The 27,818-nt window shown below is 38.9% G+C and overlaps 1 protein-coding gene across 2 annotated transcripts in view; it reads left to right on the forward strand.

Moving 5' to 3' along the window:
* Window positions 1-615: 615 nt before the first annotated feature.
* Window positions 616-27,818, forward strand: part of LOC132818152 (RAS guanyl-releasing protein 1-like) — a 116,151-nt gene continuing 88,948 nt past the window's right edge. For both annotated transcript variants that reach the window (XM_060828918.1, XM_060828919.1), the window contains exons 1-2: window positions 616-830; window positions 11,260-11,438. In XM_060828918.1, the coding sequence (XP_060684901.1) occupies window positions 757-830; window positions 11,260-11,438 (253 nt within the window). In that variant the 5' untranslated portion in view covers window positions 616-756. The remainder of the gene's footprint in view (window positions 831-11,259; window positions 11,439-27,818) is intronic.

Here is a 27,818-nt window from a genome sequence, read left to right on the forward strand (position 1 = left end):
ATACAAATGATCAATCTGAGTCAGTTTAGATATGAATAAATTTTAAACAACGGAAAAATTGCTGTGGAAAACAAATGGATTTGTTTAATGTAAAACTTCAAATTCATTTCAATGCCAATAAGGTATAAATATGATTACAGGCATTGATTCAAAAGTCTGCATATTATACATAATCAAGAAACCTAAATATTATTTTGATTAAAACTTCACTAATTCAATGCAAGGCTACAGCTATTGCAAACTACATAAATTTTCACCTCCTATTCCAAAACTTTTCACCTCCTATTCTGCCATTTACTAAATACCATTTGGAATTTTACCATTGGTGGCAAATTTTAAATTTATATATTCTGAGTCTATGAAAAATGACAACTAAAAGAACACTTTTAAATTGATCATTTTTTTGAGGTTAATGTCCCTTGTAATTATCATTACATTTCCATGCGTAATGTCAGCAAACATTATTTCCTTTGCTTGTTACAGCATGTTAAAGGTATGGCAGTGTTTTATTTGCATACAAGGTTAGAAATAGGCAGACTTTACAAAGACTAGCAAACACTTCTGCCCCTTCAGACCAGCAGCTACTTCCTGGCTGCGGGGATGATAAAATCTCAGAACACCGGTCGGAAAGTTGCATCACTCTTAAAATAAATTTCCTTTGAAGACGCATTAGCAACAGCATTGGCAGAGGATTCAGTTGTTGCACAAGCAGCATGAGATGAACTTCATTTTATTGTTTGCACTATTGCATGAGCGATGAGATACCAACAAAATGCAACATTTCAGCCTACGGATAATATGGGAACATTAGAGGGATTCAAAGAAACTCGGTGAGTTAAAGTTAGCTTGGACTTCACATATTTGTACTTCCTTATCTTGCAATTGTATTTGTAGCTTTTTTAATCCCACAGCTCAAGAAAAAGTTAAAAAAATCACACAACACCAGGTTATAGTCCAATAGGTTTATTTGGAAGCACTAGCTTTCAGAGTGCTGCTCCTTCATCGGGTGGTTCTGGAGAACAAGATCATAGGACACTGAATTTAAAGCAAAAGTTACAGCATGATGCAACTAAAATTACATATTGAAAAAGACCTGGATTGTTTGTTAAGTCTTTCATCTTTTAGAATGAACATGTTGGTTTCAGTTCTTTCATATGTAAATCCCAGAACTTTTTTTAAAGTTACATTCTCAAGTGAAATTTAACAACAGATGTCATGTCGTCTCAGATAATGCTTTGATGATGTGAGGTATCCTGCGTGAGGTTTTTTGTGCCCCAATGTTCAGACTGACTCTATTTCTAAAAAAGGGATTTACAGAATCTTACGTGGATTCATGCAGTTTTGAGCAAAACAAAATATAATTCTACGAGTACAAATTCACCCCACAAACTTATATGTGTGTGTTGCATGTTGATGTGTGTGTGGGGGGCAGTTTAAGTGTCTATGAGAGAGTGTGTATATGTGTATGTACGTGAGTGTGTGTGTGCATGTGTGCGAGAGAGAGTGAGGGAGACAGTGTGTAGTGCAGTGGGGTCACTTGTAGTGTGACATGAACCCAAGATCCCAGTTGAGGCCATTCCCATGGGTACCAAACCCAGCTATCAGCCTCTGCTTGGCCACTTTGCATTGCTGGGAAAGGGTTATCTTTGTTATGGCTAGTTTTACTCTTTGATGATGATAACATTCTTGAACTGCTTCAAATTGCATTTCATCTTTGCATTTTGTCACATAAGTAGAATTTTTATTCTACAACAATATTCCTGTTGTAGACTTTTCATATAATTTCATTAATTGCAGTCAAAAACAGTTTTCATCTAATGTAGAAACAGGAGTAGGCCATTTTGCCCATCAAGTCTATTTATTAAATTATTGTTTCACTGTATCATGATAAAAACTACATCTCCTTGGTTCCATAACTCTTAACACCCTTGCCCAACAAAAATGGATCAATTTCAATTTTGAATTTTTCAACTGTGCTGGTGTCAGCAGCTTTTTTTAGGAAGGGCATTCTGTGTATCTTGAAAATTTAAAGGTTCATAAAATGCAAATGCTGCAAAGAATGTTATGTTCTCTTTACTATTTTACTCCACTGCATGCCTGAAAGGCTGACATAGAGAGTTATGCTGACAGGCTAAACTCAAATCAGACAATTTACCATATTCAGAATTATTAGAATAGTTTTTTAGGGATGTGGAATTTACATTGGTTTTTAAAGGAGCTTGAACTGTAAATGACTTGTCCCCAATCCCGTTACCTCAAAAGAGAGACTCATGGGAGTTTTCCCCATTTTCAGATAGAACAATTGTGAATTTGGAGGTACAGTGAGTTGCAGACTACACAACTGGACTTATTTTTAAATACTGTTTCAACCTTATAACCTCAGTTTCTTGAGATTAAAACATATTTAAAGTCTACCTTTAATAGTATGAAGCATTCCTGCAAGTGGTGGCTCCTGAGTTTTCACAACCTGCTGATATTTGAAAACTTTATATTTTCACCAATTTAAACTCCTGAACCTTAAAATCAATGTTTATTCTTGGTGTCACTCAACATTAGGAAGTACTGTTTGATATGAATTATGTTCTTAAACTTATATAGAGGCATGTTTCATATCAATGAACATTCTCATGATTGGCCACTGACCTGAAACATTAATTCATTTATTCTCTCCGCAAACGCTACCAGACCTGTTGATTATGTCCAGCATTTTCTGTCTTTAGTTTAAAACAAATTCATTTCTGAGTGTTAATAAGATAAATGCTTTTCTCATTGTTAGTATGTGGTTGACTTTGATAATTTACATACTATTTCAGTGTTGTAATCAGAGTTCAGCCTTCATTATAAAACATCTTGCTAAACTTGTTTGGAAGTTTCATTTTTTCTGGAATTGACGTAAATGATGTCCACAGTGTATTCTTCAAATCTATACCTTAACTAATGGGTGGTGTTTTGCAAGGGCACCAGTTTTTCCACAAGTCTATCATAAATAATTCTTTCACATGTTACTGCAAACAATGTGAACTGTATCTTCAATCAATACATTTAAAATTAGGCCAATGGTTTTTCCCATCTCCTTTCCAACCCCATCTGTATTCTTTCCTGATGTTTAATACCTATAATTGAAATGGAGCTCATCAGTGCAGGTGCTTTAATTTCATTTTTAAATTTTTGAATCCAACCTGAAATTGACAAAAAGCAAAGATTACAAGCTGATAGTAGGAGTGATGTGTTCCTTGTTTTACTGTTCATATATTTTCCGAGGATCTGGAGGAGGTTGCTTCTTAAATTGCTTATGTAACTATGTACATATTTGGGGATCTGGACCAATTAAGTAAATGAGCTAACAAATTGTGTCGATTTGACAGGTTAGGAGATATGTGAAGAGTGAAACCATTGGATTTATGGAAGTCATTTTATTTTAACTACATGACACTCTTGCAAAGTCAACCACATTCTAACAATGAGAAAAACAATTATGTTATTAACACTCAGAAATGAATCTTTTCTAAACTAAAGACAGAAAATGCAGGACATAATCAACAGGTCTGGTAGCATTTACAGAGAGAATGAACAGTTTAATGTTTCAGGTCAGTGGCCAGTCATCAGAATGTTCATTGATATGAAACATGCCTCTATGTAGGTGGCAGACCTGCCGAGTATTTTTTATCATTTTCTATTTGCATTTGTGATTTACAGCATCTGCAGTACTTTTCTGTTGTATTAATGAAGCTGTCTCCACTGGGCCTTAAATATGGAAGCATTAACAATGTAGACAAACGCAAGTGTTTACCTTGGGTTGCTCGCACAGAATAACATAAAATTAGCAACTGCTTTGCAAGTAACAGATCTGTGGATAGACTCGAGGTAAATGTAATTACTGTTGCATCACATAGCTCTTTTTTAATGGTTAATGTACTAGGCATCTGGTATGATTGTGACTGAACAAAATAAAAATGGATAAAAATACATATCCTCAAATCCTTTAGAAGAACACAGCGGTTGGTAACTTTACGCTGTAATAGTAGATGAGGAAGACCATTTGGTTCAGCACAATGATTCCATCCAAAGAACTTCTAATTTTTGCCACATTTCTAAAACAAAATTCCAGTGTTTTTACTTTCTCTGCTTTAGCTACAAGTTTCTTCATGTAGATCACTCATCATATGAAAAAATACCTGATAACTATTTTAAAAGTGTCCTTCTCCGTTTAAACTTGTGCTTATTAAATCTAACGTTGCATCGTTCAGCCCATATACATAACCTATTCAGTTCAGTCTGCATTTTATAAGTTGCTTCTTCCAATTGGATGGCATCTACAATTTTGAAGATCTAGAGCAAATGTAATTATTTTTCATAACATTTATGAATCCAGTTCATTTATGTAAATTAGAAATAGTACTGGTCGCAGCAACCTGGCCTAATACATAGAACATAGAACATAGAACATAGAAAAATACAGCGCAGTACAGGCCCTTCGGCCCTCAATGTTGCGCCGACCGAATCCTACCTAACCTACACTAGCCCAATAACTTCCAAATGCCTATCCAATGCCCGCTTAAATGACCATAAAGAGGGAGAGTTCACCACTGCTACTGGCAGGGCATTCCATGAACTCACAACCCACTGTGTAAAGAATCTACACCTAACATCTGTCCTATACCTTCCACCCCTTAATTTAAAGCTGTGTCCCCTTGTAACAGCTGACTCCATTAGCGGTAAAAGGTTCTCAGTGTCTACCCTATCTAAACCCCTAATCATCTTGTACACCTCTATCAAATCTCCCCTAAACCTTCTTTTCTCCAATGAGAACAGCCCCAAGTGCCTCAGTCTTTCCTCATACGATTTTCCTACCATACCAGGCAACTTCCTGGTAAACCTCCTCTGCACTCGTTCCAATGTCTCCACATCCTTCCTATAGTATGGCGACCAAAACTGCACACAATACTCCAGATGAGGCCGCACCAGAGTCTTATACAACTGCAACATGACCTCAGGACTCCGGAACTCAATTCCTCTGCCAATAAAGCCCAGTACACCATTGCCTTCCTCACAGCACTATTTACCTGGGTGGCAACTTTCAGAGATCTGTGTACATGGACACCAAGATCCCTCTGCTCATCTACACTACCAAGTAGCCTACCATTAGCCCAGTAATCCATCTTCTTGTTACTCCTACCAAAGTGAATGACTTCACACTTAGCTACATTGAATTCCACTTGCCACCTTTCTGCCCAGCTTTGCAACTTGTCTATATCCCGCTGTAACGTGCCACATCCTTCCTCACTATCCACAACTCCACCGACTTTAGTGTCATCCGCAAACTTACTCACCCAGCTTTCAAGCCCCTCCTCTAGATCATTTATAAAGATAACAAAAAGCAATGGTCCTAAAACAGATCCTTGAGGTACACCGCTAGTAACTGCACTCCAAGATGAACCTATACCATCAACTACTACCCTCTGTCTCCTTCCAGCCAGCCAATTTCTAATCCAAACCTCTAATGCACCCTCAATGCCATACCTCCGTAGTTTTTGCATTAGCCTACCATGGGGTACCTTATCGAACCCCTTACTAAAATCCATATACACAACATCTACTGCTTTACCCTCGTCCACCTCCTTAGTCACCTGCTCAAAGAACTCAATAAGGTTTGTGAGGCACGACGTGCCCTTCACAAAACCATGCTGGCTATCCTTGATCACGTTATTCCTATCCAGATGTTCATAAATCTTATCCTTTACAATTCTCTCTAAGTATTTCCTAACTATAGCAAAACTAATGAATATTTCTTTTCTATTCTTTAAGTAGCTTCTAATTTGTTATCAGGGTTTTCCACAAGCCAGTGATACACAAGAAGCCATAACTGGGTGAGTGCAGATATCTTCAGGGTTGAAGGGTTGAAAGAGTTTGTAAGAGAAAAGCAAAGGATGAGGCCATGGAAAAATTTGAAAGCAAACATGAGAAGTTTTAAATCTCCTATATAATTAATTTGATTTAGTTTTCACTCATTTGTTGAAATTTAACTCTGTTGTTATACACAAAGCTCCTGATCTCCAGATCACGCTGACATTCTGTGATTGTGCAACAGTGGGTACATTTTCCATTTCCTGGGTTACTTACAAATACTAAATCAAAGCTAACATTGTCTGTTATGGCTTTTTCTTCACACACTGGGTTATGAAGTAAGGGGGATCTTTTAAAATCTTTTATTATTGAAACCTAGTTGTTATAAACCGATGGTACATGTTAAACAAATACTTTGAAAGTTTATTGCTTATCTTTGGAGAACAAGAACAAACTTGCAGAACCTCATGCAATTACGTAAGTCGGGCATGGTCCAGGCTTATGAAAGCATACATTGTCTGGAAACAAAGTACACCTGAAAGTGTTTTCAACCTTCCTTATTCCATGCATTCGTATTTCTTTATCTTCTGTTCCTCACACTGAGGAATAAGTGTTCATAGAAGTTACTGGCAGTTAATACAAGCTTTTGTCTAAGGACAGTACTGCCCCTGGTGCTTGACTAACAGAATAGAAAATGAGAACGTTTCAGCATGCCTAAAACATTGAAATAAAACAAGAAATTCAGTTGCTAAACAAAAACAGATGAAACAATTTCTCCCCACGGATGCTGTCAGATCTGCTGTGTTCCTCCAGCAATTTCTGTTTTTGCCTAAAAGGTCAATTGTTTTGGAAGTGGAAACCCAAAGCTATACCATTGACAGAATGTGATATTTCTCTATTGAAATGTTTTGGATGACAGATCATGCTTCAATCGTCTACACTTGCAGTGTACTACAGTGTTACCACTGGTCTTTGTTCCACTTTCAATTAGAGGCGTCAAAGCTCCATGTTAAATCCAGGGCACTGCTTTCAGAAATCCTGGAGAAATATGTTTGCCATTTTAATATAAGAAGGTTATTTCAATTTTATTTGTAAGCTTTCACTTTTTCAGATGTAAACATTTTGAAGATGGTTACATAGGATGTTTGTCTGATCAAAAATGCGTTCTATCTGGTAACAGCTTTTTCACTTTCCAATTGGTGAGATAGGCAATGTGTCATTTGGATGGATCTTGTTGGCAGCCAGCTGTTGGAGTTGTAGGACAGACAGTCATGTGATGATATCTGCAGCAGTAGGTCCAGTCCAAATTGGGAACCCTAGTTTCAGCAACAATGGATGAACTACTGCCTTTGAGGAGTGAACAATGTCCGTTACCCCCTATTCCATCTACCCATGCACCCAATCCCCATCATCCCATGATTACAAAAGGCCAACTTACAAATGCAAATCATTAGACTTCCTGCTGCAACTAGGCTGGGCTCATCCACCATCATTGGCTTGCATGTGGCCTTGCCCAGCCAGACTGAAGTCAGTTTTGAGAAATGAAGGCTGTTGTTGAAAATCATGCACACAAATTAACCCACGACATTCCCGTCTCTGAAATCTCCTCTCATCCACAAGATTCCAAGTGCCTGCATATCTATTTCTGGCTTCATCAGCTTCTCTGATGCTAACCGCTCAACCATTACATAACTGTAAGCCGCATGGAGATGGTTAATAAGGATGTTTGACAAAAAATGTCCTACCTGGTAACAGTGTCTTCACTTTCTAATGGGAGAGAAAGACAGTGTGCCATTAGGGTAGGTGTTGCTGGCAACCAGCTGTTGGAGTAGCTGTGAAGTTCTTTTGCAAAGGAAGCATCCCTCTCTCTGCATTGGAAGCCTGTGACTTAAATTCCAGTTCCAAGATTTGTTCACCACAGAAAGACCATTCCTGACACGGCTCAAACAGGTTGATAATCAGCCAGTTAACCCTTATTATACTTGCCCACTATTTCCCAAAACGAAAAAAGTTCACGTGAAGATACAATACAAATTGGTCACTGTTGCCTCTGATCTAAGCTCTGGAATTCCCTCTGCAAACCTCTCCAACTCTCAGTCTCTCTTCCTTCTTGAACCTCCTTTAATAATCCCTGACCAAACTTTTGGTAATTTATTCTTTATGCATTTTGATGTTAAATTTTATTTGATAATGCTCCTGTAAAGTATTTTGCAACATTTTGCTACAGGTGTTACACAAATACGATTTTTTTTATTTGAAATGTTGAACCTGTAATATTAGTTACTTTTAAACAAAAGAAACATGCTGCAAAAGTCTGAAATAAAAACATGGCATATTGGAAGCTTTTAGCAGGGCAGGCGACATTCATGAAGAATGATGACTGTCAGAGTTGATAATGCTTCTCTGCCTTTAGAGGCTGCCTGTCCCGCTAAGAGCTTTCATCAATTTTATGTTTTTAATTTTTTTAAAATCTGTTTTCGCATTTCTTTAAGGATAGTACAGATATGAGACTGTAGAGCAGTGTTTCCCAAATATTTTTCCACTGTGAGCCATTTTAATGCCTCAGACTTTATATGGCCCCACAGTAATAATTTGCAGAGTATGCGAATAATAAAGCAGGGGATGACGAGGATGGTAGATAATAAAAACGATCTTTTATGGGCTTTTTATGCAGCAGCTATTGGGCCTATGAGCAGTGTACTAGTTTACACCCTTCAACAAGAAAGCAAAGATTTAAACACGATTTGCAGTTGTCAGAAACCAGTTCAAGCTCTAAGGCAATCATTGTTACCTCTGAAGTCACAACCCCAATATCTTGTCTTTCCATTTCACTAGAGGTTGTGACCCACAGTTCAGGGAGCTCTGTTGTTCAAAATCTTATTATTCTAAATATTAATTCCAATGCTAAGCACAAATAAAGGTAAAAGGGCTAATAAAATGACATTTCTTAATTTTGGTACACTTTATCATTAGTTTTAAGACTATAGCTATATGCATTAAGTAATAGCTGCCCATTTTTAAAACAGATAACTAATCAAGAGATGCAAATATGTCTGTTCTTTGATGTGCCTCTATATAGGGTCATAGAGATGTACAGCATGCAAACAGACCCTTTGATCCACTTCATCCATGCTGACTAGATATCCTAAATTAATCTAGTCTCATTTGCCAGCACTTGGCCCATATACCTGTATAGCCTTCCCATTCACACACCCATCCAGATGCCTTTTAAATGTTGTAATTGTACCAACCTCCACCACTTCCTCTGGCAGCTCGTTTCATACATGCACCAGACTTTGTGTGAATAAGTTGTCCCTTAGGTCCCTTTTATATCTTTCCCCTCTCGCCCTAAACCTGTGCCTCTAGTTCTGGACTCCCCCACCTCAGGGAAAAGACCTTGTCTATTTACCCTATCCACACCCCTCAAGATTTTATAAACCTCTATAAGGTCACCCCTCAGCCTCCAACATTCCAGGGAAAATGCTTCAGTTGTTAGAGGGTGCGTCTGACTATAAATTTGGTATTTAGCAAATTTAAAGGGGTTGAAATTTGACTTGGGTAGGAATACAACACGAGGGATATTTCATCTGCCATTCGTTACATGCCCTGCACAATATTTAATTCTATTGATGTCAATGATTTCTCATGGAGCCATGACTACTTGCAGAAATGTTGACTTTCCCAAGTTACATACAGCTCCCAAAGTAGCTTAAAACTTTTGAGGTAGAAATTTGTCTGCATGGCATTGCTGGACTAGCTTGATTCTGCCATGGTTCACAAAGATAGGTCTATGGTACCACTAACTTCATGGAATTGGGATAAGTCTGCATAGCATCACTAGAAGCACTAGTACATAGGCAAATGTCTACAGCTTGACATGGAAAATTTAGTTCAGTATTCATCACTTATTCATGTCATAAATAGATGAACATTTGAACAGAAGAAATAGGAGCATGGGTTGGCCTTTCGGCTCTTTGAGCCTGCTCCACCATTCAATGAGATCCTGGCTGATCTTCGAATGCAACATTATTTTCCTGCGCTATACCCGTATCCCTTCATGGCTTTAGTATGTAGAAAGCTGACTAGAGTTCTTAGTCCTGAATATACTCAATGACTGAGCTCTGCAGCCTGATGGAGCAGAAAATTCAAACAATTTATCACCCTGTAAGTAAAGAATTTCCTCTTTATCTCAATCTTAAATGCACTACTCTTTATTCTAAATCTGTGACCCATCATTCTCTATCCCCAGCCAGGAGAAATATCGTTTTTATATCTATCTTGCTGATCCTTATTAGAATTTTGTATGTTTGAATGAGTACACCTCTCAATCTGTTAAACCCCAGAGAAAAGAGGCTCAGTCTGTTAAATTGTTTCTCATAGCACAATTCCTTTATCCCAGGAATTACTTGTTAAACCTTTGTTGCACTCACTCTATGCAAAGTATATCTTTCGTTAAGTAAGACAATCAAAACCGCACACAGCACTCTGAGTGTGATCTCACCAAGACTCTCTATAATTATATATGGTACACAGCTTTATATATACTCAAATTCTCCTGTATTACAATGATGAAAGATTGTGTTGGTTATGAAAGAATTCTCAGCTAATAATGTCAATGTCCACATTTAAATCTAGGATTTACAAACATATACTACCTAACATATCAAAGGTATTATGTAAATTTTGCATCTTAAACACTGGTCAAAATATCAGAATATCAATTTAGAACTTTTAAAGCGAATTTGAACACTTAATAAATAAAGATTTACAAAAAAAACATTGTTGTAAACTATATATTATGAATTCCTTTAAATCAGCAATTCCAGTTCTGCATCTTAAAATGTTGTGAATCGTTTATACAAATTACATGTGTATTAAAAAAAAATTAAATTGACATCTGTTAATTTTTAAAAGTGGCATTGGACACTGTCTGTCTTGTACATTTTGTAGGAATATTAAATTCCAGCTAACAAAGAAAACTTTATAATTTAGCTGAATTGTAAAAATCAGTTCCATGCCATGAATCATTTACATCAAAAATATATGTTTTTTAGATAGTAAATTCTGCAAGTAATTAATGTAATTATACAGTAAATAAGGGTCTCTTCTATATAATCATGTGCACTGTGGGTGTGAGACATATCATTCTATCTTTTCCATGGCCATTTGGTTTGAAACAACATGCCTGTGTTCACAGGCTACAGAGAACTTTTTTTCCAAAGAGGTTGTATTTGCATATGAAATGCTGCCTCCACAATGTGTGTTATTTGCTTCAGTTGCCAATGGATGATGGCTCCTACCAGTCCACCTCGAGGGGGTTTTGCTTTAATACTCTGTGCTGTGCCCTGATGGTATACTCATGTGAGATTCAGCTGAGCAATCTGTCACTTCTCCAACTGCTGTTTCATCTTCCAGGAAATCCCAACAAGAATGCACAAACCTTGAAGTTGCCACTGTTCCTAGGCAGAGAAACTACAGCATATCCGGCCTAAACCTTGCTCAGGTCACTCGGGTGAGCGTAATGATGTCCCTGGGACATCTAGCTAAAGGGGCTAGCCTGGACGACCTAATTGAGACCTGCATTCAGTCCTTTGGTAAGATTTTCTTTCCTTACTATAGAGTACATTGTTGTAGATTGGAACCTCACGGTAGGTCTTTTCCCTCAATAATAGCTATTGCAGCTATTTTACATTTAACAATTGTTTCATCATTTTGCTGAGTTACACATTTAAATAAGCATGTTTTTACTTTGTGATTTTGGCAGGTTTCGTCTCAGTTTTCTGAATATGCTGCCCATTACAAAATGTTTAACAATTTTGACAGAACAGCTGCATAGTGATTATAAAATGCCATAATGTAATTTTAAGACACAATTTTAATTGTAGAAGACCTGGAATTATCACATCTAGTTAACACAGAATGACTGCATAACATAGGGAGTTTTAAAAAATACGTTAGTGGGCAAAATACTTAACTGCATGGATGCATGGTGAAAATGTTTTTTTAATTCTAAACAATAGGTATGCTTAATTCTAAACAACCAGGATGCTTAAAAATACATCTTTAAAACCAGAATATAATTATTTCACCTTATTCAAAGATTGCAGTAAAAAAAGGTTTATTATCAATATTCTTTCTGTGCTATCATGTTTTAATAAATTATTTTCAATATGCAGGGTTGTAATTGACAGCTCATGAGACTCCAACAATTTATGTTGCTTGAGACCTGTGAATGCATTGTGCAGTGACAAAATTCATCCTTTATTTCTGAGGAAAGTAATGCGAACTGGTACTGCTCAGAAAATAAATCCACATGTGTCTTCCTTCACCTTTGTAAATACCTGGATGAGAGAATAAGGTTGACCAGATTGAAGCTAGTGTGTGCCACCAGTCTAGGGAAACACAGTATTCTCTTTGACTAACTTGCAGAGTTCATCTTTCACATTCATTTTGCAGAGGTCTGTCAACTCAATCAGCTTCCTGTCACTGTTAATAATGGGCTAGCCTTAAATAGATTAGCCGCGGAAAAATACACGCATAAGTAATTATCAAACATCTTGTCCATAGATTTTCTGCAGGGCATTGTAAAGGAGTTTATTTCCACTAGCCTCAATGATGGCCATTAAGCCTCAAATCTTTTGTAAGAACACTACACAGGATAGTATTAATTGTTCCAGACTTTGCTGACGAGTTTAATTGTACCTGAAAATCACATGATGAGTTGTATGTTTTCTATCTTATTTAAATATTCTTTTATATGAAAATCTTGTCTCGTTGTCTCCGAATAATACTTCCAGTCTCACTGGTTAGAGGAAGCAGAAGGTGTCAACTTCTAGTGCGGAGTTTGGATTACACAACCAGGGTTTGGAAACAATCCAATACCGATTTTGTGTCTGTAAACCGTTAACATTTGCGCTACAGCTCTGCCAAGAAAAAGATTAGAAGATCTTGTTGTTACTGAATTATCTTATTTCAGGCCTCTCATCTATATCAATCTTGGTACATATATTTTGCTGTGCAAATAAAGTTAAAGAATATTGAGCCTTTATTCAATCTTTATTATAAACCTCTCAATTTAATGGAACGTTTTAAAAACACACTGAAAATACCTTGCATTTTAAATTATTTCATGGTTCGATAGATTCATGTACATGTATACAAGATGTTATCAGTATCTTAACTATATAAAATAAGTTATTTCCTTGTACTGCTTGAGTGTTAATACAAGTTATATTTATCATCTTTTTAATGTGTCGAGACTATTTCATAGACTGTCAGCATATGTGAATCAAAATCAAATTTCTGAAACAGCCATCATGTTCAAGCTGCTGGTTAGTATTAGGTTGTAATACCCTTCATACAATAACAATATCAGTTGTGAATTACTTTTTCGAAGCCAGCACATTTCAATGACTTTTTCCAAGCATCCTCAGGATGTAACATTGATGTATAGTAGGTTTATAGTTGTGCATTGTCATTTACATACATACTGCTTCACATCAGCTTGGCAGGAACCACTGTCACCTAGATTGCTTTCTCTATACTAAAATTGTCTCTGTTTATGATGTTTACAATTTTTGGAGAAGCCATCCTTCTCCAATATCCCTCTCAGTTTATGGAATCGCCAGGTTACTGCCAAACTATTTTGGCCACCAATGGCTATTGCCTCTCCTTTAACTACAATAGACTGGTCACACCATCATTTGTCACAAGTTCTCAGAAATCCTTTGATTTTCCTTGGTATGGACTTGTTCAAAGAGGAAAATTTGGCTTTGGCGAAAGAGACTGCAAAGCATAGGGAACATCAAATGCTATGTTATGTAGCTATTATCACTTTCAATAGGATGGCACTCTTCAATTGCCCACTTGCCCTACGTCTTCCTCCTTCCACCATCGTGGCATCCAAACTCATCTTGGAAGACAGGTTTAAATTCCATCCAAAAATTCAACCCAACTAGTGTTCATGCTTCACATGGACCTCATCCCATTTAGTTATCCGTCCTCACTTTAACTTCATATTACACTATTCTCTTCTTCCCTCCTTTGCATCAATTCTTGCTTTAAATATACCAATTGTGACTGCTTGCAGCTTTCTATACGGCAACTAGCTCCACATTCTGTGGTTCTCTATGTAAATGCTATTGTTTATTCAATACATTAGTCAATATTTTAAATTTATAATCCCTTTTTTGGGTTAACTCGCAAATTGAATCAATTTCTATGGATATACCGAATTGAGTTCCTTCATTAGTTTTAACACTTCTTCCAGATATCATCTTTTATGATCTGTGATAGAATCTGAGCTTTCAAATCTTGTAAGTCTTGAGACAGACCTGAAATGAAAACAGAAATTGAAAAGACAAACAGAGAAGGGAACATAACCTCCCAAGCATCTAAGAAAAAAAACTGAAATTTAGATTTGGAAACCAAAACTTCCAGACAGATTGAAATTGGTTGAGAATATGTAAGCCATCCAAGCTTGGTCATAGCAAGTGATGAGTCCTCTGGTGTAGTCCAAGTAAGCTGAAGAAGACAGAGTCAACAGTTAGAAACTGAGACTAAGTTGGTGTAGCTGATTCTGTTACTTGAAAATAACATTGATGGATGTACACCATCCAAGATGTGTTGAGGTTCTAGAGATGTCTGCCATTTGTGGTAGAGATCATTCCCATGGAAGCTAAGTTGGTTGTGTTCTGTTGTTGTCTGGAAACCAGGCTACACTGTGGAAAAAATAATTTAATTCACAGAAACATAGAATCTGTACAGTGTGGAAGCAGGCTATTTGGCCCATTGAATCAACACAGGCCATTCGAAGAGCATCCCACCAAGACTCATCCCATCCACACAACCTCACATTTATCATGACTAATGCACATAGCCTGCACATCAATGGACACTGTGGCCAATTTACCTAACCTGAGCACCTTTGGACTATGGGAGGAAACACACATAGACACAGGGAGAACATGAAAACTCCACACAGGCAATCGCCCAAGGGCGGAATTGAATCCAGATTACTGGTACTGTGAGGCAGCAGTGCTAACCACTGAGCCACCATGCCACTGTGATTCTTCACAAGGAAGACAGAGTTTGAAGAAGTTGCGACTGAACAAATTATATATTTGCTTTGTGGATCTCTGATCATTTGTAAGTCTGACATAGTTACATTTCCCATTTAGTATGTAATTTATAGTTTATAATTGACCATAATTCGCCATTAATTCATGTTTAACTTCTGTTCATTCCAGGTTTTAGAGCATAGGTTTTATTTCATCTTCATTCATGGCATGTGTGTGACACTGGCTCGGCCAAAATTTCTACCTATTCTGAGAGGCCCTTGAGAAGGTGGTGGTGTGTTGTTTTATTGAACCACTACAATCCATTTGCTGTAGGTAAAGCCACAATGTTGTTCAAGAGGCAGTTCCAGGATTTTGAACAAATGACACTGAAGCAAGTTTGTAGATATGACGTCAGTGAAGTGAATTGCTTTGTCCTGGATCATGTCAAGCTCCCTGAGTGTTGTTGGAGTTGCACTCATCCTGGCACCTCCTGATTTGTGCCTTGTACATTATTGGGAGTCAAGGGGGAGTTACTAGGTGCAGGATTCACAGGCTCTGACCTGCTCTTGCAGCAACAGCACTTAGAAAACAGATTCACTTCAGTTCAATGATCAATGATAACCCTAAGACTTGATTGTAGAGGACTCAATGCCACCGAATGTTAAGCAGTGATAGTTAAATTATCCCTTATTAGGAATGGTCGTTGCTTGGCATTTTTATGATGTGAATGTCACTTGCCACTTGACAGTCTAAGCATACATATTGTTCACGTGTTGGTGCATTTGGACATTGACTGCTTCAGTATCAGAGGTGTCACAAATTGAATTGAACATTGCACAGTCATCAGCAAAAATCCTCACTTCTGACCTTATGATGGAGGGAAAGTTATTGATGAAGCAGCTGAAGATGTTGGGCCTAGGACACTACCCTGAGGAACTCTTGCAGAAATGTCCTTGAGGTGAGATGACTGACTTCCAACAACCACAACTATCTTCCAATGTGCCAGCTACAACCCCAATCAGTGGGGAGTTTTCCCATTGAATCCAGTTTTGCTAGGGTTCCTTGGTGTGACATTTGATCTAATACAGCCTTAATGTCAAGGGCAGTTGCTCTCACCTTACCTCTGGAAGTCAGCTGTTTTGTCCATGTATGAACCAAGGCTGTCATGAGGCCAGGAGCTGAGTGCCACTGGCAAAACTCAAACTGAGCATTGAAAGAGCAGGCTGCTGCTAAACAAACTTTGCTTGATAGCACTATTTGATACACCTTCCATCACTTTACTGATGAGTGAAGGTAGACTAATTGATCAGAGAGCGTGGTGCTGGAAAAGCACAGCAGGTCAGGCAGCATCCGAGGAGCAGGAGAGTCAACATTACGGGCAAATACCCTTCATCAAAAGCTTTTCCTGATGAAGGACTTTTGCCCGAATCATAGACTCTCCTACTCCTTGGATCTGCCAGACCTGCTGTGCTTTTCCAGCACCATGCTGTCAACTCAAGTCTCCAGCATCTGCAGTCCTCACTTTCTCCTGGCAATTGAACAGGTCATATTTGTTCTGCTTATTGTGTACAGGAAATATCTAGGAAATGTTCCAAACTGTTGGGTTGATACTAGTGTTGTTGCTGTACTGGAACAGTTTGGCTAAGGGTGTGACAAGTTTTGGAGCACATGACTTCAATCCTATTGCTGGAATGTTGTTGCATTTACAATATTTGGTACTTTAGCCAATTCTTGTTGTCACATGTAGTGAATAGAAGATTGTAAGATTGACATCACTATTGCTGAGGACCTCTGTAGGACAGTATTTAGAGTTCGTATTGTTTGTCTTTTGTGTAGTATCATAAAAATTCTTCTGTTTTAAGCCATGATATCTTGTGATTTCATTGTTTTAGTAAATAAAACTGGGATTCTGGATTTCATTTTTCTAAAAGTTGCTTCTGCTGTAATCATAGCAATTCAGTGAATGATGCAGCATAGGAGACCACTCATATTGATGCTGATTCCTCATAATCCTAAAAATGTTTACCCTTCAATTTTTTGTCAAGTTCTCTTTTGAAAGTTATTATTGCATCTGATTCCATCACTCTTGCAAGACATTCTAGATTAAGACAACTCTTTTTTTTAGCTGAAAATGTGTTGCTGGTTAAAGCACAGCAGGTCAGGCAGCATCCAAGGAACAGGAAATTCGACGTTTCGGGCCAGAGCCCTTCATCCTGATGAAGGGCTCTGGCCCGAAACGTCGAATTTCCTGTTCCTTGGATGCTGCCTGACCTGCTGTGCTTTAACCAGCAACACATTTTCAGCTCTGATCTCCAGCATCTGCAGACCTCACTTTTTACTCAAACTCTTTTTTTTAAGCAAGCAATCTTCTCATCTTGCATCTGGATGTATTATCAATCCTTAAATTAGTTTGTCTTCTTTTCCATTGACAAATCCCAGTTGGTTTACTGCTCAAAGCTTACTGATAGCTGCATTCTTTCAGATTTCATAACATCTTTGTAAATCCTTTTCGTAAATCCTTTCCAGTGCTTCAATATCTCGTGTTTTTAATTACCAGTTAGTTCTTTCTAATGAAAATAATTTTGAGTCAGCCCTTTTAAAATCAAGTCGGAATATTTAAAAAAAAAAATTCTATTATATATAAAAGTATACAGCTCTGTTCAGCTTAAAACAACAATGCAACCATTGCCGGTATGAATTGAGAATTCTGGAGATTCATCAAAGTACTGTATATCTGAAAGTCTTTTCTTTTCATAACCATATTAATTACATTATTTACATTGTTAAACTGATAAAAACATAATTCATAATTACATCACAACAAGATTCCTGCAGGAATCTGCTATAAATGTCAATAGAGGTTTTGCATGACCTTGAATCATATTGTTTAAATTATCACAGATAAGCTAACAATGCTACCTTCTTGTTCAAAAATAAGAAAGCTTGTGCTTTATGCTTGTTTTGTTTGAAGTTGCAATTTCTTCAAGCTTAAATAATAACATCTCTAAAGTCGTGATTCTACCGTTAGCAACCATTAAACTGTGGGTGTGATTTGTTGATTATTTCTCCCCTTCCCACCTGAAAATAACAGGACTTCACAGTAAAATTGTAATAAGTCAAATTCAGATCACCCAAAACTCTGGTTATGATGAAGTTGTCAGTCATTCCTCCAGTACGATATGAAATCCAATGGAAGATTCCCAAGATCAGCTGTCATTCTGGACAAGGAAGCTATAGATTAGCTGCACTCACTCGTGCCTAACATATGACCACTCTACTCAACTGGAATGAGATAGGTCACATGAAAGCACAAAATCAGCAAGTATCGATTAACATGTGAGAAAGGTAAAAATGTATTGATCAGAGACAAAGTTGGGTTAATACATAGTTCAATGCAAAATTAAATTGCTATGCTCCAACCTACAGCTTGTCTTAACTCTGCACAGCTGAGCATTATCTTAAACTTCACCACCAGTAATAATTAAAAAGGTGTATGAATTACTTCCTGGTTACTGACTGGATTATTTCTTCCAGATACTGGTGTAATGTTAGCCATTTCTAAAGCTTCAGTTATATAGGTAAAGAACAAATATTGAAGTTGCATTAAGCTCTGCCCATTCTTGATATATCTTTAAATCAAGAATCAGGTCTAGTTTGAAGGTCCTAATGGTGCAAGATATGTCATCTCTCGCTCATAATAGTTTTAAGAGATCATGCCTAACTAACTAATAAGTTCTATCTGCTGCTGTCATGCAATAAACTGTCTCTTGTTATGTAAGGCAAATGGCTCTTCTTGTTAGGACTCACCAATAGGCCATCCTCTGTCATTGATAATTAGATAGGCTCTTAGACTCAGCATAGAAAATTGCTGGAGTGCTGAGTGCTCACAGAGGGAAGATGAGGTTGAGATGGCTATTTTGTCAGAGCAATCTTCTTAGTTCATCTTCTGTGAGAGTTAAAATATGAGAAATCTTTGCTTTATTGTCGTGACTGAGATCTGTCAGCTGCTGTAACATCAAAACATGGTAAGGTTTGTAATTTCCAAAGCTGTCAAGATGACTGTGGCTCTTAACCTTTTGTGCTTTTGACTTCTAGCCTGCTGCTAGAGATGTAAGCTGTATATTGTAGTTGTAGTACATTGATGCATAAAGGGGGTCACTGAGGTTCTATTTACAAACAGAAATAGCTTCATATGATTCCTTTTTGACGGAGATACAAAGAGAGTGAACATAAGGGTTTTGAATAAATTCAAGGCTTCTCCGTTGTGCAATTATCTGTGTGTACATTGTCCTCCAGGTGCCTCATGTCAATTCTGCCATTTCCTGAACTGAGACAGACGACATTCCTTCATTGTGTAACTGCTGGGTGAATACAGCAAATAATCATGTGGGTGAATATCTGTTGTATCCTGGCAGTAGTCACTATTTCTTCATATCATGGCTGCCCTCTACATCAATGGTATTTAACCATTACAGCATGATAAAAGGTGGCTAACTGGGTCAAGAGATGCCTTGGAACATGATTCTGGCCTGGAGCTCATGTAGTTTTGTACAATGCACCTACAATGAAAACCATGCCGTAACAAGTGGGATTATAAAGGATCGCTCAATGCTTCTACTGTTTGGATCATTCTGATTCTTGCAGCACTCAGGAGAGATGAAATCATGGTTTGCATTATTACATTGCACAACCTGCCATTCAGTGGAATAACCCTTGATGAGTGTATGAAAACATTGACCTTCTTATTACAGTGTTAGGCGTTCCTCCAAGCGGCTGGGACTGCACATATCCAGGTGGCAAACCTGGGCCAGGCTAGCATGGTCTGCTGTTGTGGCCTCCAGTGCTGCTACTGAGACCTAAGGGGCAACTTTTTCATACAGAGGGTGGTACAGGTATGGAATGAGCTGCCAGAAGAGGTGGTGGAGGCTAGTACAATTGCAACATTTAAGAGGCATTTGGATGGGTATATGAATAGGAAGGATTTTGAGGGATATGGGTCAGTTGCTAGCAGGTGGGACTAGATTGGGTTGGGATATCTGGTCGGCATGGACAGGTTGGGCCAAAGGGTCTGTTCCCATGCTGTACATCTCTATGATTCTATGACTCTATTTAGCCCAGTATATGTCAATGTGTCTTTCACGATATTCACATTCATTCAAACTCATGATATCTTCGTACCTGACCTCCAGACATAAAGGTGTCAGATACCTTTTTACTTAGGATCATTTGAAGTATAACGTGCTAGAAGCATGCCCTTCTGCTATAGCCACATAATCAATTACCAGTCGAGACGCTGATGTGCCTGTTAATATTGCGTCTGTGTACAGTAGCCATCTGTAATGAACATCTGTTGAACCTTTCAACACCATGTTGATCACATCTAGTGCCCTACATTATATAAACATTGTCATATTGGGTAAAGACACATTGTGGGAAGCAAAACCAACATGAACTTAACAATGAAAGATAGCAAAAATATCAATTTGGAGGAAATGGTGTCCCAGCATCCTATCTGGTAGTATGACCCTCTCCCAAAACCTCATTCTCAACTGAGGCAGAGTGTCAGAATATATTCACACTTCTAAAAAAATCCCATCATACTCACATTCAAAAACTTGTCAATGATCATACAACAAGAAAGGTCTTTTACCCAGGGTAGGGAAGTCCAGAATTAGTGGGCATAGATTTAAGGTGACAGGAGAAAGTATTAAAAGGGACCTAAGGGGTAACATCTTCATGCCGAGGATGGTGTATGTATGGAGTGAGCTGCCAGAGGAGGTAGTGGAGACTGTTTCAGTTACAATATTTAAAAGGCATCTGAATGGGTATATGAATTGGAAAGGTTTAGAGAGATATAAGCCAAGTGCTGGCAAATGGGACTGGATCAATTTAGGTTATCTGGTCAGCATGGACAAGTTGAAATGAAGGGTCTTTTTCCATGCTGTACACCTCTGTAACTCTAAGTCATTAAACTTAATGCATACATGAAATATTGCCGAACAAATAGCGCATATATAAATAAATCAAATGGCAGATTATTTAGTAGAAACATAAAAGCTTACAAAATTGTACAAAAGGGAAAGACCATTCTGCCACTGTGCCTGTGCTAGCTAACCTCAGCTATCCATTCTAATTCCATTTTCTCGTCTCTTTATAGGATAAAATAATTCAAACGTATATCATATTTTAAATACAATGCTTGTTTCTCCCTCTCCCACCTTTTCAGACAGTCCAATGTCTGAAATCTAAACATGCACCTCTTTCTGTAGCACGGCAGAATAATATTGGCAATAGCTTAGCCTCAGGTCCAAAAATTAATTGGGAAATTTTAAAAAGAGAAGAAACTGCCTAGTGTTGCTACCTCCTCATATTACAATTAAGTCAGCAATTTGAAGCTGCAGAATGAGCACAGGGTCTGTCAATAAATATGTCCAATAGTTCACACCTTCTAGAAAAGGACATAATCCTTAATCGTTGACACAGTGAGTTGCAGTACTTAATTGAGGAGCTGAGTGAGGTCAGGTAGATTCTCTCCTTAAATTGGGGGAGAGGCCTTTGCCATAAATGGCCTTGAATCTGGTTTAAGATTGAAATGTAACATCAAATTAAGATGTAATAAAATTGTTCTTTTATATCCAGAATATGCTGTGTCATTGCATTAACTAATACTGTGTCACTACATTCTTGATTTTGATTACTTTTAATATTACTCAATATATGTTTATTTAAGCTTGCAAGTTGAAAGTTGAATATCAAAGATTGGTTTTAATGAGGTCAGGAGCTGAACTGAGCACTGTTGAACAGGTTGTTGATGTAAAAATGCTGCTATATTGACAGCTCTATCAATAGTATCTTCCGTCCCTTTGCTAATGATTGAGAATGTAATTTGCCACATTGCTTTTGTCTCACTTTTAGTGGATAGCATATACTTGCAAAATACATTTTCAAGTAGATATGGCATAGCTAGGTCTGGAGCCCAGGTTTTAAAGACCTATAGCTTTTGCAGTATCCAATGCCTTCAAACATTTCAGATCATGTGGAGTAAATCAAAATAACCGTCAGATGGCATCTGTGATGATGGGCACCTCAAGAAGAGCCCAAGGTGGTTTATCCACTTGGTACTTTTTGCTGAAGGTGGTTGAAAGTTCCTCAGTCTTGTATTTTAAATTGATATGCTTGGCTTCACTGATCATTGACGTCGAGATATTTGTGGAATCAGTTGTTCACAATTAAATATGGTTTGATTTGCTTCATTAATTTTGGAGCTGCTTACCTTTGTCTATAGCATACTGCTTCCATCGTTTTGCACTGTATAAGCTTTGTTGTACCAGCCACTTTATTTTAGGTGGGCCTCATGTTGGTCCTGACATGCTCTCCTGCATTCTTCATGGAATAAGAATTGAGCCCTGGCTTGAAAGTAACAGTGAAATGAAGGCTATGCCATGTGATTACCAATCATGGTTGAAAAGATTTCTGTTCCTGATGATGGCCTTCAGCATCTCATTGATGCTCAGATAAGAACTATAAGAAAATGAGTACTGCAGATGCTGGAATTTAGAGTCAAGATTAGAGTGGTGCTGGAAAAGCACAACAGGTGAATTGGCCATACTAGATTGCCCGTAGTGTTAGGGGTAAATGTAGGGGTATGGGTGGGTTGTGCTTCGGCGGGTCGGTGTGGACTTGTTGGGCCGAAGGGCCTGTTTCCACACTGTAAGTAATCTAATCTAATCTAATCAGGTCAGGGAGCATCTGAGGAGCAGGAAAATTGACGTTTCGGGCAAAAGCCCTTCATCAGGAAGGGCTTTTGCCCAAAACGTCGATTTTCCTGTTCATCATATTCTGCCTGTCCTGCTGTGTTTTTCCAGCACCACTCTAATTTTGACTCATTTAAATTGGACTTCACGAGATTCTGCAGTACTCACCCCAATCGATACGGTTATAGCCATCATAGTTGTGTTTTTACTCATTCGTAGAATATGGGTATTGTTGACTAGACCACCAGCTACTGTTGATTCCTCAATGTCTCATGGTGAGCCATTTTCTTGAATTACACAGTCCTTGGGTATAGATATACCACAGTGCTGTTAGGAATGGATTCAAGTATTTTACTAAGCGATGGTGCAGGAATGACGATATGGTCCCAAGTGAGGATGGTGTGTAGCTTTCAGGGGAACTTGTAGGTGGTAAGGTCCCCATAAACCTGCTGTCCTTGTGCTTCTTGGTTACATGTTTGGAAGGTGATGTTAAAGGTTCCTTGCTGAGTTTATGCAATACATCTTGAAGATGGAATACACTGCCAACAGTTATGAAAGGAGTGAATTCTGACAGTGGTGAATAGGATGCCAATCGAGCGGGCTGCTTTGTCCCAGATGGTGTCAAGCTTCTTGAGTGTTGTTGGAGCCACATTCATCAAGGAAGTGGGGAATATTCTAACAGATTACTGACTTGTCCCTTGTAGATGGTGAACAGGCTTGGGAGTCAGGAGGTGAGTTACTTGCCTCAGGATTCTTACGGTCTGATCTTCTCTTACAACAAGATCTGGACAATACCAAGGCTTGGGCTGGCAAGTGCCAAGTAACATTGGCACTACCCAAGTGATGCTGCGCTTTTCTAGTACCACAGTCTCGACTCTGAACTCCAGCATCTGCAGTCCTCATTCTCTCCTAAATGCCAGGCCATGACTATCATGAGTAGATCACAATCTAACCACCAGGCCTTGACATTCAATGGTGTTACCATCACTGAATCAACCACTATCAACATCCTGGGGTGTACCAGTGACCAGAAACTCACATGAACACAGTGGCTACAATAGCAGGTCAGAGGCGAGGAATACTGCGGTGAGTGACTCACCTCGTGACCCCCCAAGAGCCTATCCATCAAGGCACAAGTCAGGAGTGTGGTAGAATACTCCCCACCTGCCCAGATGGGTACAATTCCAACAACACTGGAGAAACTTGACACTATTCGGACAAAGCAGCCCACACCATTGGTACAATATGCACAAGCATCCACTCCTTCCATCACCAATGCTCAGTAGCTGCAGTTTGTATTATCTATAAGATGCACTGCAGAAATTCACCAAAGATCCTCAGACATCACCTTCCAAACCCACAAACACTCCCATCGAGAAGGACAACGGCAGCAGACTCATGGAAACATGGGAACATGACACCTTCAACATTCCCCCCCAAGCCACTGATCATCCTAACTTGCAAATGTATCACTATTCCTTCACTGTCGCTGGGCTAAAATCCTGGAATTCCTTCCTTAAAGGCATTATGGGTCAACTCACAGCAGGTGGACTGCAGCTGTTCAAGAAAGCAGCTCACCACCATCTTCTCAAGAGCAACTAGGGACAGGCAATAAATACTCGCCAGCCAACAATGCTCACATCTCATAAATGAATAATAATTTTTAAAAAGCCTCCATATTAATTTCTTTCTGGTCAATGATAACTGACAATGTGTTAATAGTGGGGGAATTCAATGATGCCTTGAATGTTAAGGTGTGAAGCTTAGATTCTATTTTGTTGAACATGGTCATTGCCTGGCACCTTCGTGATGCAAGTACCACTTGCCACTTATCAAACCAAACCTGGGTGCTGTCCAGGTCTTACTGCATTTAGCCATAGACTGCTTCAGTATCAGAGGAATTACAAATGGTGCTGAACATTGTGCAATCATTGCAAACATCCCCATTTCTGACCTTATGAGGAGGGAGGGTCATTGATGAAGCAGCTGAAGAAGGTTGAGCTTAGGACGCTTTCCTGAGGAACTCCTGCAGAGATATCCTGAAGCTAAGATGATTGACTTCCAATAACTCCAACCTTCTTCTTTTGTGCAAAGTATGACTTCAACCAGCAGGGAATTTCCTCCTGTTTCTTGGTAGCTCCAGTTTTTGAAGGCTCCTTGATAGCATACTTGCAGCCTTGATATCAAGGGCAGCTATTCTGACACAACTGCTGTAGTTCAACTCTTTTCTCCAAGGCTGTAAAGAGGTCAGGAGCTGACTGGCACAGGCAGGACCCAAACTGAATTTCAGTGGTCAGATCATTGCTCAGCAAGTGTCGCTTGATAACACTATCAATTAGGGGAGAAAGTGAGGACTGCAAATGCTGGAGATCAGAGCTGAAAATGTGTTGCTGGAAAAGCACAGCAGGTCAGGCAGCATCCAAGGAACAGGAGAATCGATGTTTCGGTAAGGGCTTATGCCCGAAACGTCGATTCTCCTGTTCCTTGGATGCTGCCTGACCTACTGTACTTTTCCAGCAACACATTTTCAACACTCTCAATTACCCTTCCATCACCTTGTTGATGATTGAGAGTTGACTAAAGGGGTAGCAATTGGACCAGTTGAATTTGACCTCCTTTCCATGGATAGGACATGCCTGGACTATGTTTCATATTAGTCAGTAGATGCCAATATTGTACTGGAAGTGCTCGGCTAGGGGTGTAGCTAGTTTTGGAGCACAAGTGTTCAATGCAATTTATGTTTCAATGTTTTTGGAAGGTAAAAGCTTTGTACTTCATGTCCTTTATCCTTTCTAGATGTCAATTTGAGTTAATTGAATTGGTTGAAAACGAATACCTCTGATGCTGGGGATCTCTGGAAGAGGTAGAAATGAATCAGCTAATCAGCACTTCTGGCTGAAGGTGGATGCAAGTTCTTCAGCCTTGTCTCTTGCACTGATTTGCTGGGCTCACCCATCATTTAGAATGGAAGTATTTGTTAGTTTAATTCCTTCTGTCAGTTGTATAATTGTCTACAAACAGTGGGAACCTTAAATGGCAGGATTTCAAATCTTACATCTGATTTGTTTACCCTTGACTTTTACATATTTGTTCCATTGTTTCATAATAAGTAGACCTGTACTGTAACTTCACCAGGCTGGTACCCTTTTTTTCAATGTGCAAGGCCCTAACCTAATTATGCCCTCTTGCACACTCCCCTGAACCAGATTTGATCTTCTGGTGTAGTGGAAATGAAAGAGGAGAGGATATGCCAGTTAAAAGCTTAGAGATTGTGGTTGAATACAATGCTTGTTTAATGGATGGCCCACAGTGCCCTGTCGAAGCCCAGTTTGGAATCACTAGATGTGTTTAAGATCTGTGCTATTTAGCACAGTAGTAGTGGCATCCTGATGGAGGATGTCCTCAATATGATGATAGAACATTTTCTGTATTAGGAATTGGACCAGTTGAATTTGACCTCCTTTCCATGGATAGGACATGGCATATTTCCTGCCAATATGGAACATGCAGATTTGTAAACATGAGATCAAGTAGATTTTTTTGCCTCTTATTTGTTCCCACACCACCTTCCACAGACCCAAGTCCAGCAGCTGTGTTCTTTAGGACTCCGTTAGTCCAGTCACTTCTAGTCCTATCGAGATACTCAATCACATAGAGTACATTCTGTTTCTTTGCTAAGCTAAGTGCTTCATCCAGCTGCAGTTCAACATGAGGATCACTGATTCATTAGCTGAAGGGTGGGCAAGATGGGTAGTCTGTGGTACTCAACAAGAGGTTTCCTTGTTCATATTTGAGCTGATACAATTTTACAGGGTTCAGAGTGAATGTTGAGGACTCCCAGGACAATTCCTGCCCGATTGAATATCACTTACTGTCACTTCTAATGCCCTGATGGTGGGACAGGACATCAAATGATGATGTGGGCGTCTAGGACAATATGCATAAGATATGATTTCAAGAGTATTACTGTATCAGGCTGTTGGTTGACTCATCTGTTCAATCATTCTCATGATTTTGGCACAGCCCCAATTATAAGTTAGGAGTACTTTGCACAGTTGAATGCCTGAATTTGCCATTATTGTTTCTGGTGGCGAGGTTGATGCCTGATAACATGTCAGATTTAATTCCTTCCTTTAGACTTTGTACCAGTTTGATACAACTGAGTGGATTGCTAGGCCACATCAGAAGTCATTTAAGAGTCAATCACATAGATGTGGGTCTAGAGGTAAGCTTAGCAGATTTCCTCCTCTAAGGGACAGCTGAGCTTTTACAACAATTTACAAAGTCTAAATGGTCGTGATTAAGCTAATATTAATCACGGATTTTTATTGAATCCCTGGACACTATGGACAATTTTAGCATGGTAATTTCCACCTAATCTGCAGATCTTTGGATTGTGGGAGGAAACCCATGCATACACAGGGAGAACATTCAAACTGCACATAGACAGACACCCAAGGGCTAGAATCAAACCTGGCTCCTTGGTGCTGCGAAGCAGCAGTGCTAACCACCCAGCCATCATTTCAACCCACCCATGGGGTCAGTTAGGTTTTTCCCATCTGTTGGTTCTCTCACCACCTGCTATAGACCCAGTCTTTCAGATGCATCCTTTAGGACACAGCCAGCTGAGTCAGCAATGCTACTAAGCTAGCGGTGATGGCCATTGAAGTTCCCCAACCAGAATACATTCTGTGCCCATATTATCTTCAGTGCTTCTTCTAAGTGGTGCTCAACATGGAAGAATTTTGATTCGTTAGCTATGAGGTGGTGCAAAGTGGCATTCAGTGGGATCCATATTTGACTTTTGGAATGGGAATTCATGGGGACGAGAATCAATGTTGAAGTTTCCCAGAGTAATTCCTTCTACTAAATACCAGTGTGCTACTATTTGTGCAGGTTATCCTGTCACTGAGACAGAATACTCCCAGGCATGACAATGATGATGTCTGAATGGTTTGGGATGAATGTAAGGAATGGTTGTGGTTAATGTGACTATTCCTGATGAAGGGCTTATGCTCGAAACGTCGAATTCTCTATTCCTGAGATGCTGCCTGGCCTGCTGTGCTTTGACCAGCAACACATTTGCAGCAGTTAATGTGACTACGTCAGGCAGTTCGTTAACTAGTCTGTTGGACAGCTCTTCTCCAATTTTGGGACAAGC

This window comes from Hemiscyllium ocellatum, chromosome 8 (assembly GCF_020745735.1).
Source record: "Hemiscyllium ocellatum isolate sHemOce1 chromosome 8, sHemOce1.pat.X.cur, whole genome shotgun sequence".
NCBI lineage: Eukaryota > Metazoa > Chordata > Chondrichthyes > Orectolobiformes > Hemiscylliidae > Hemiscyllium > Hemiscyllium ocellatum.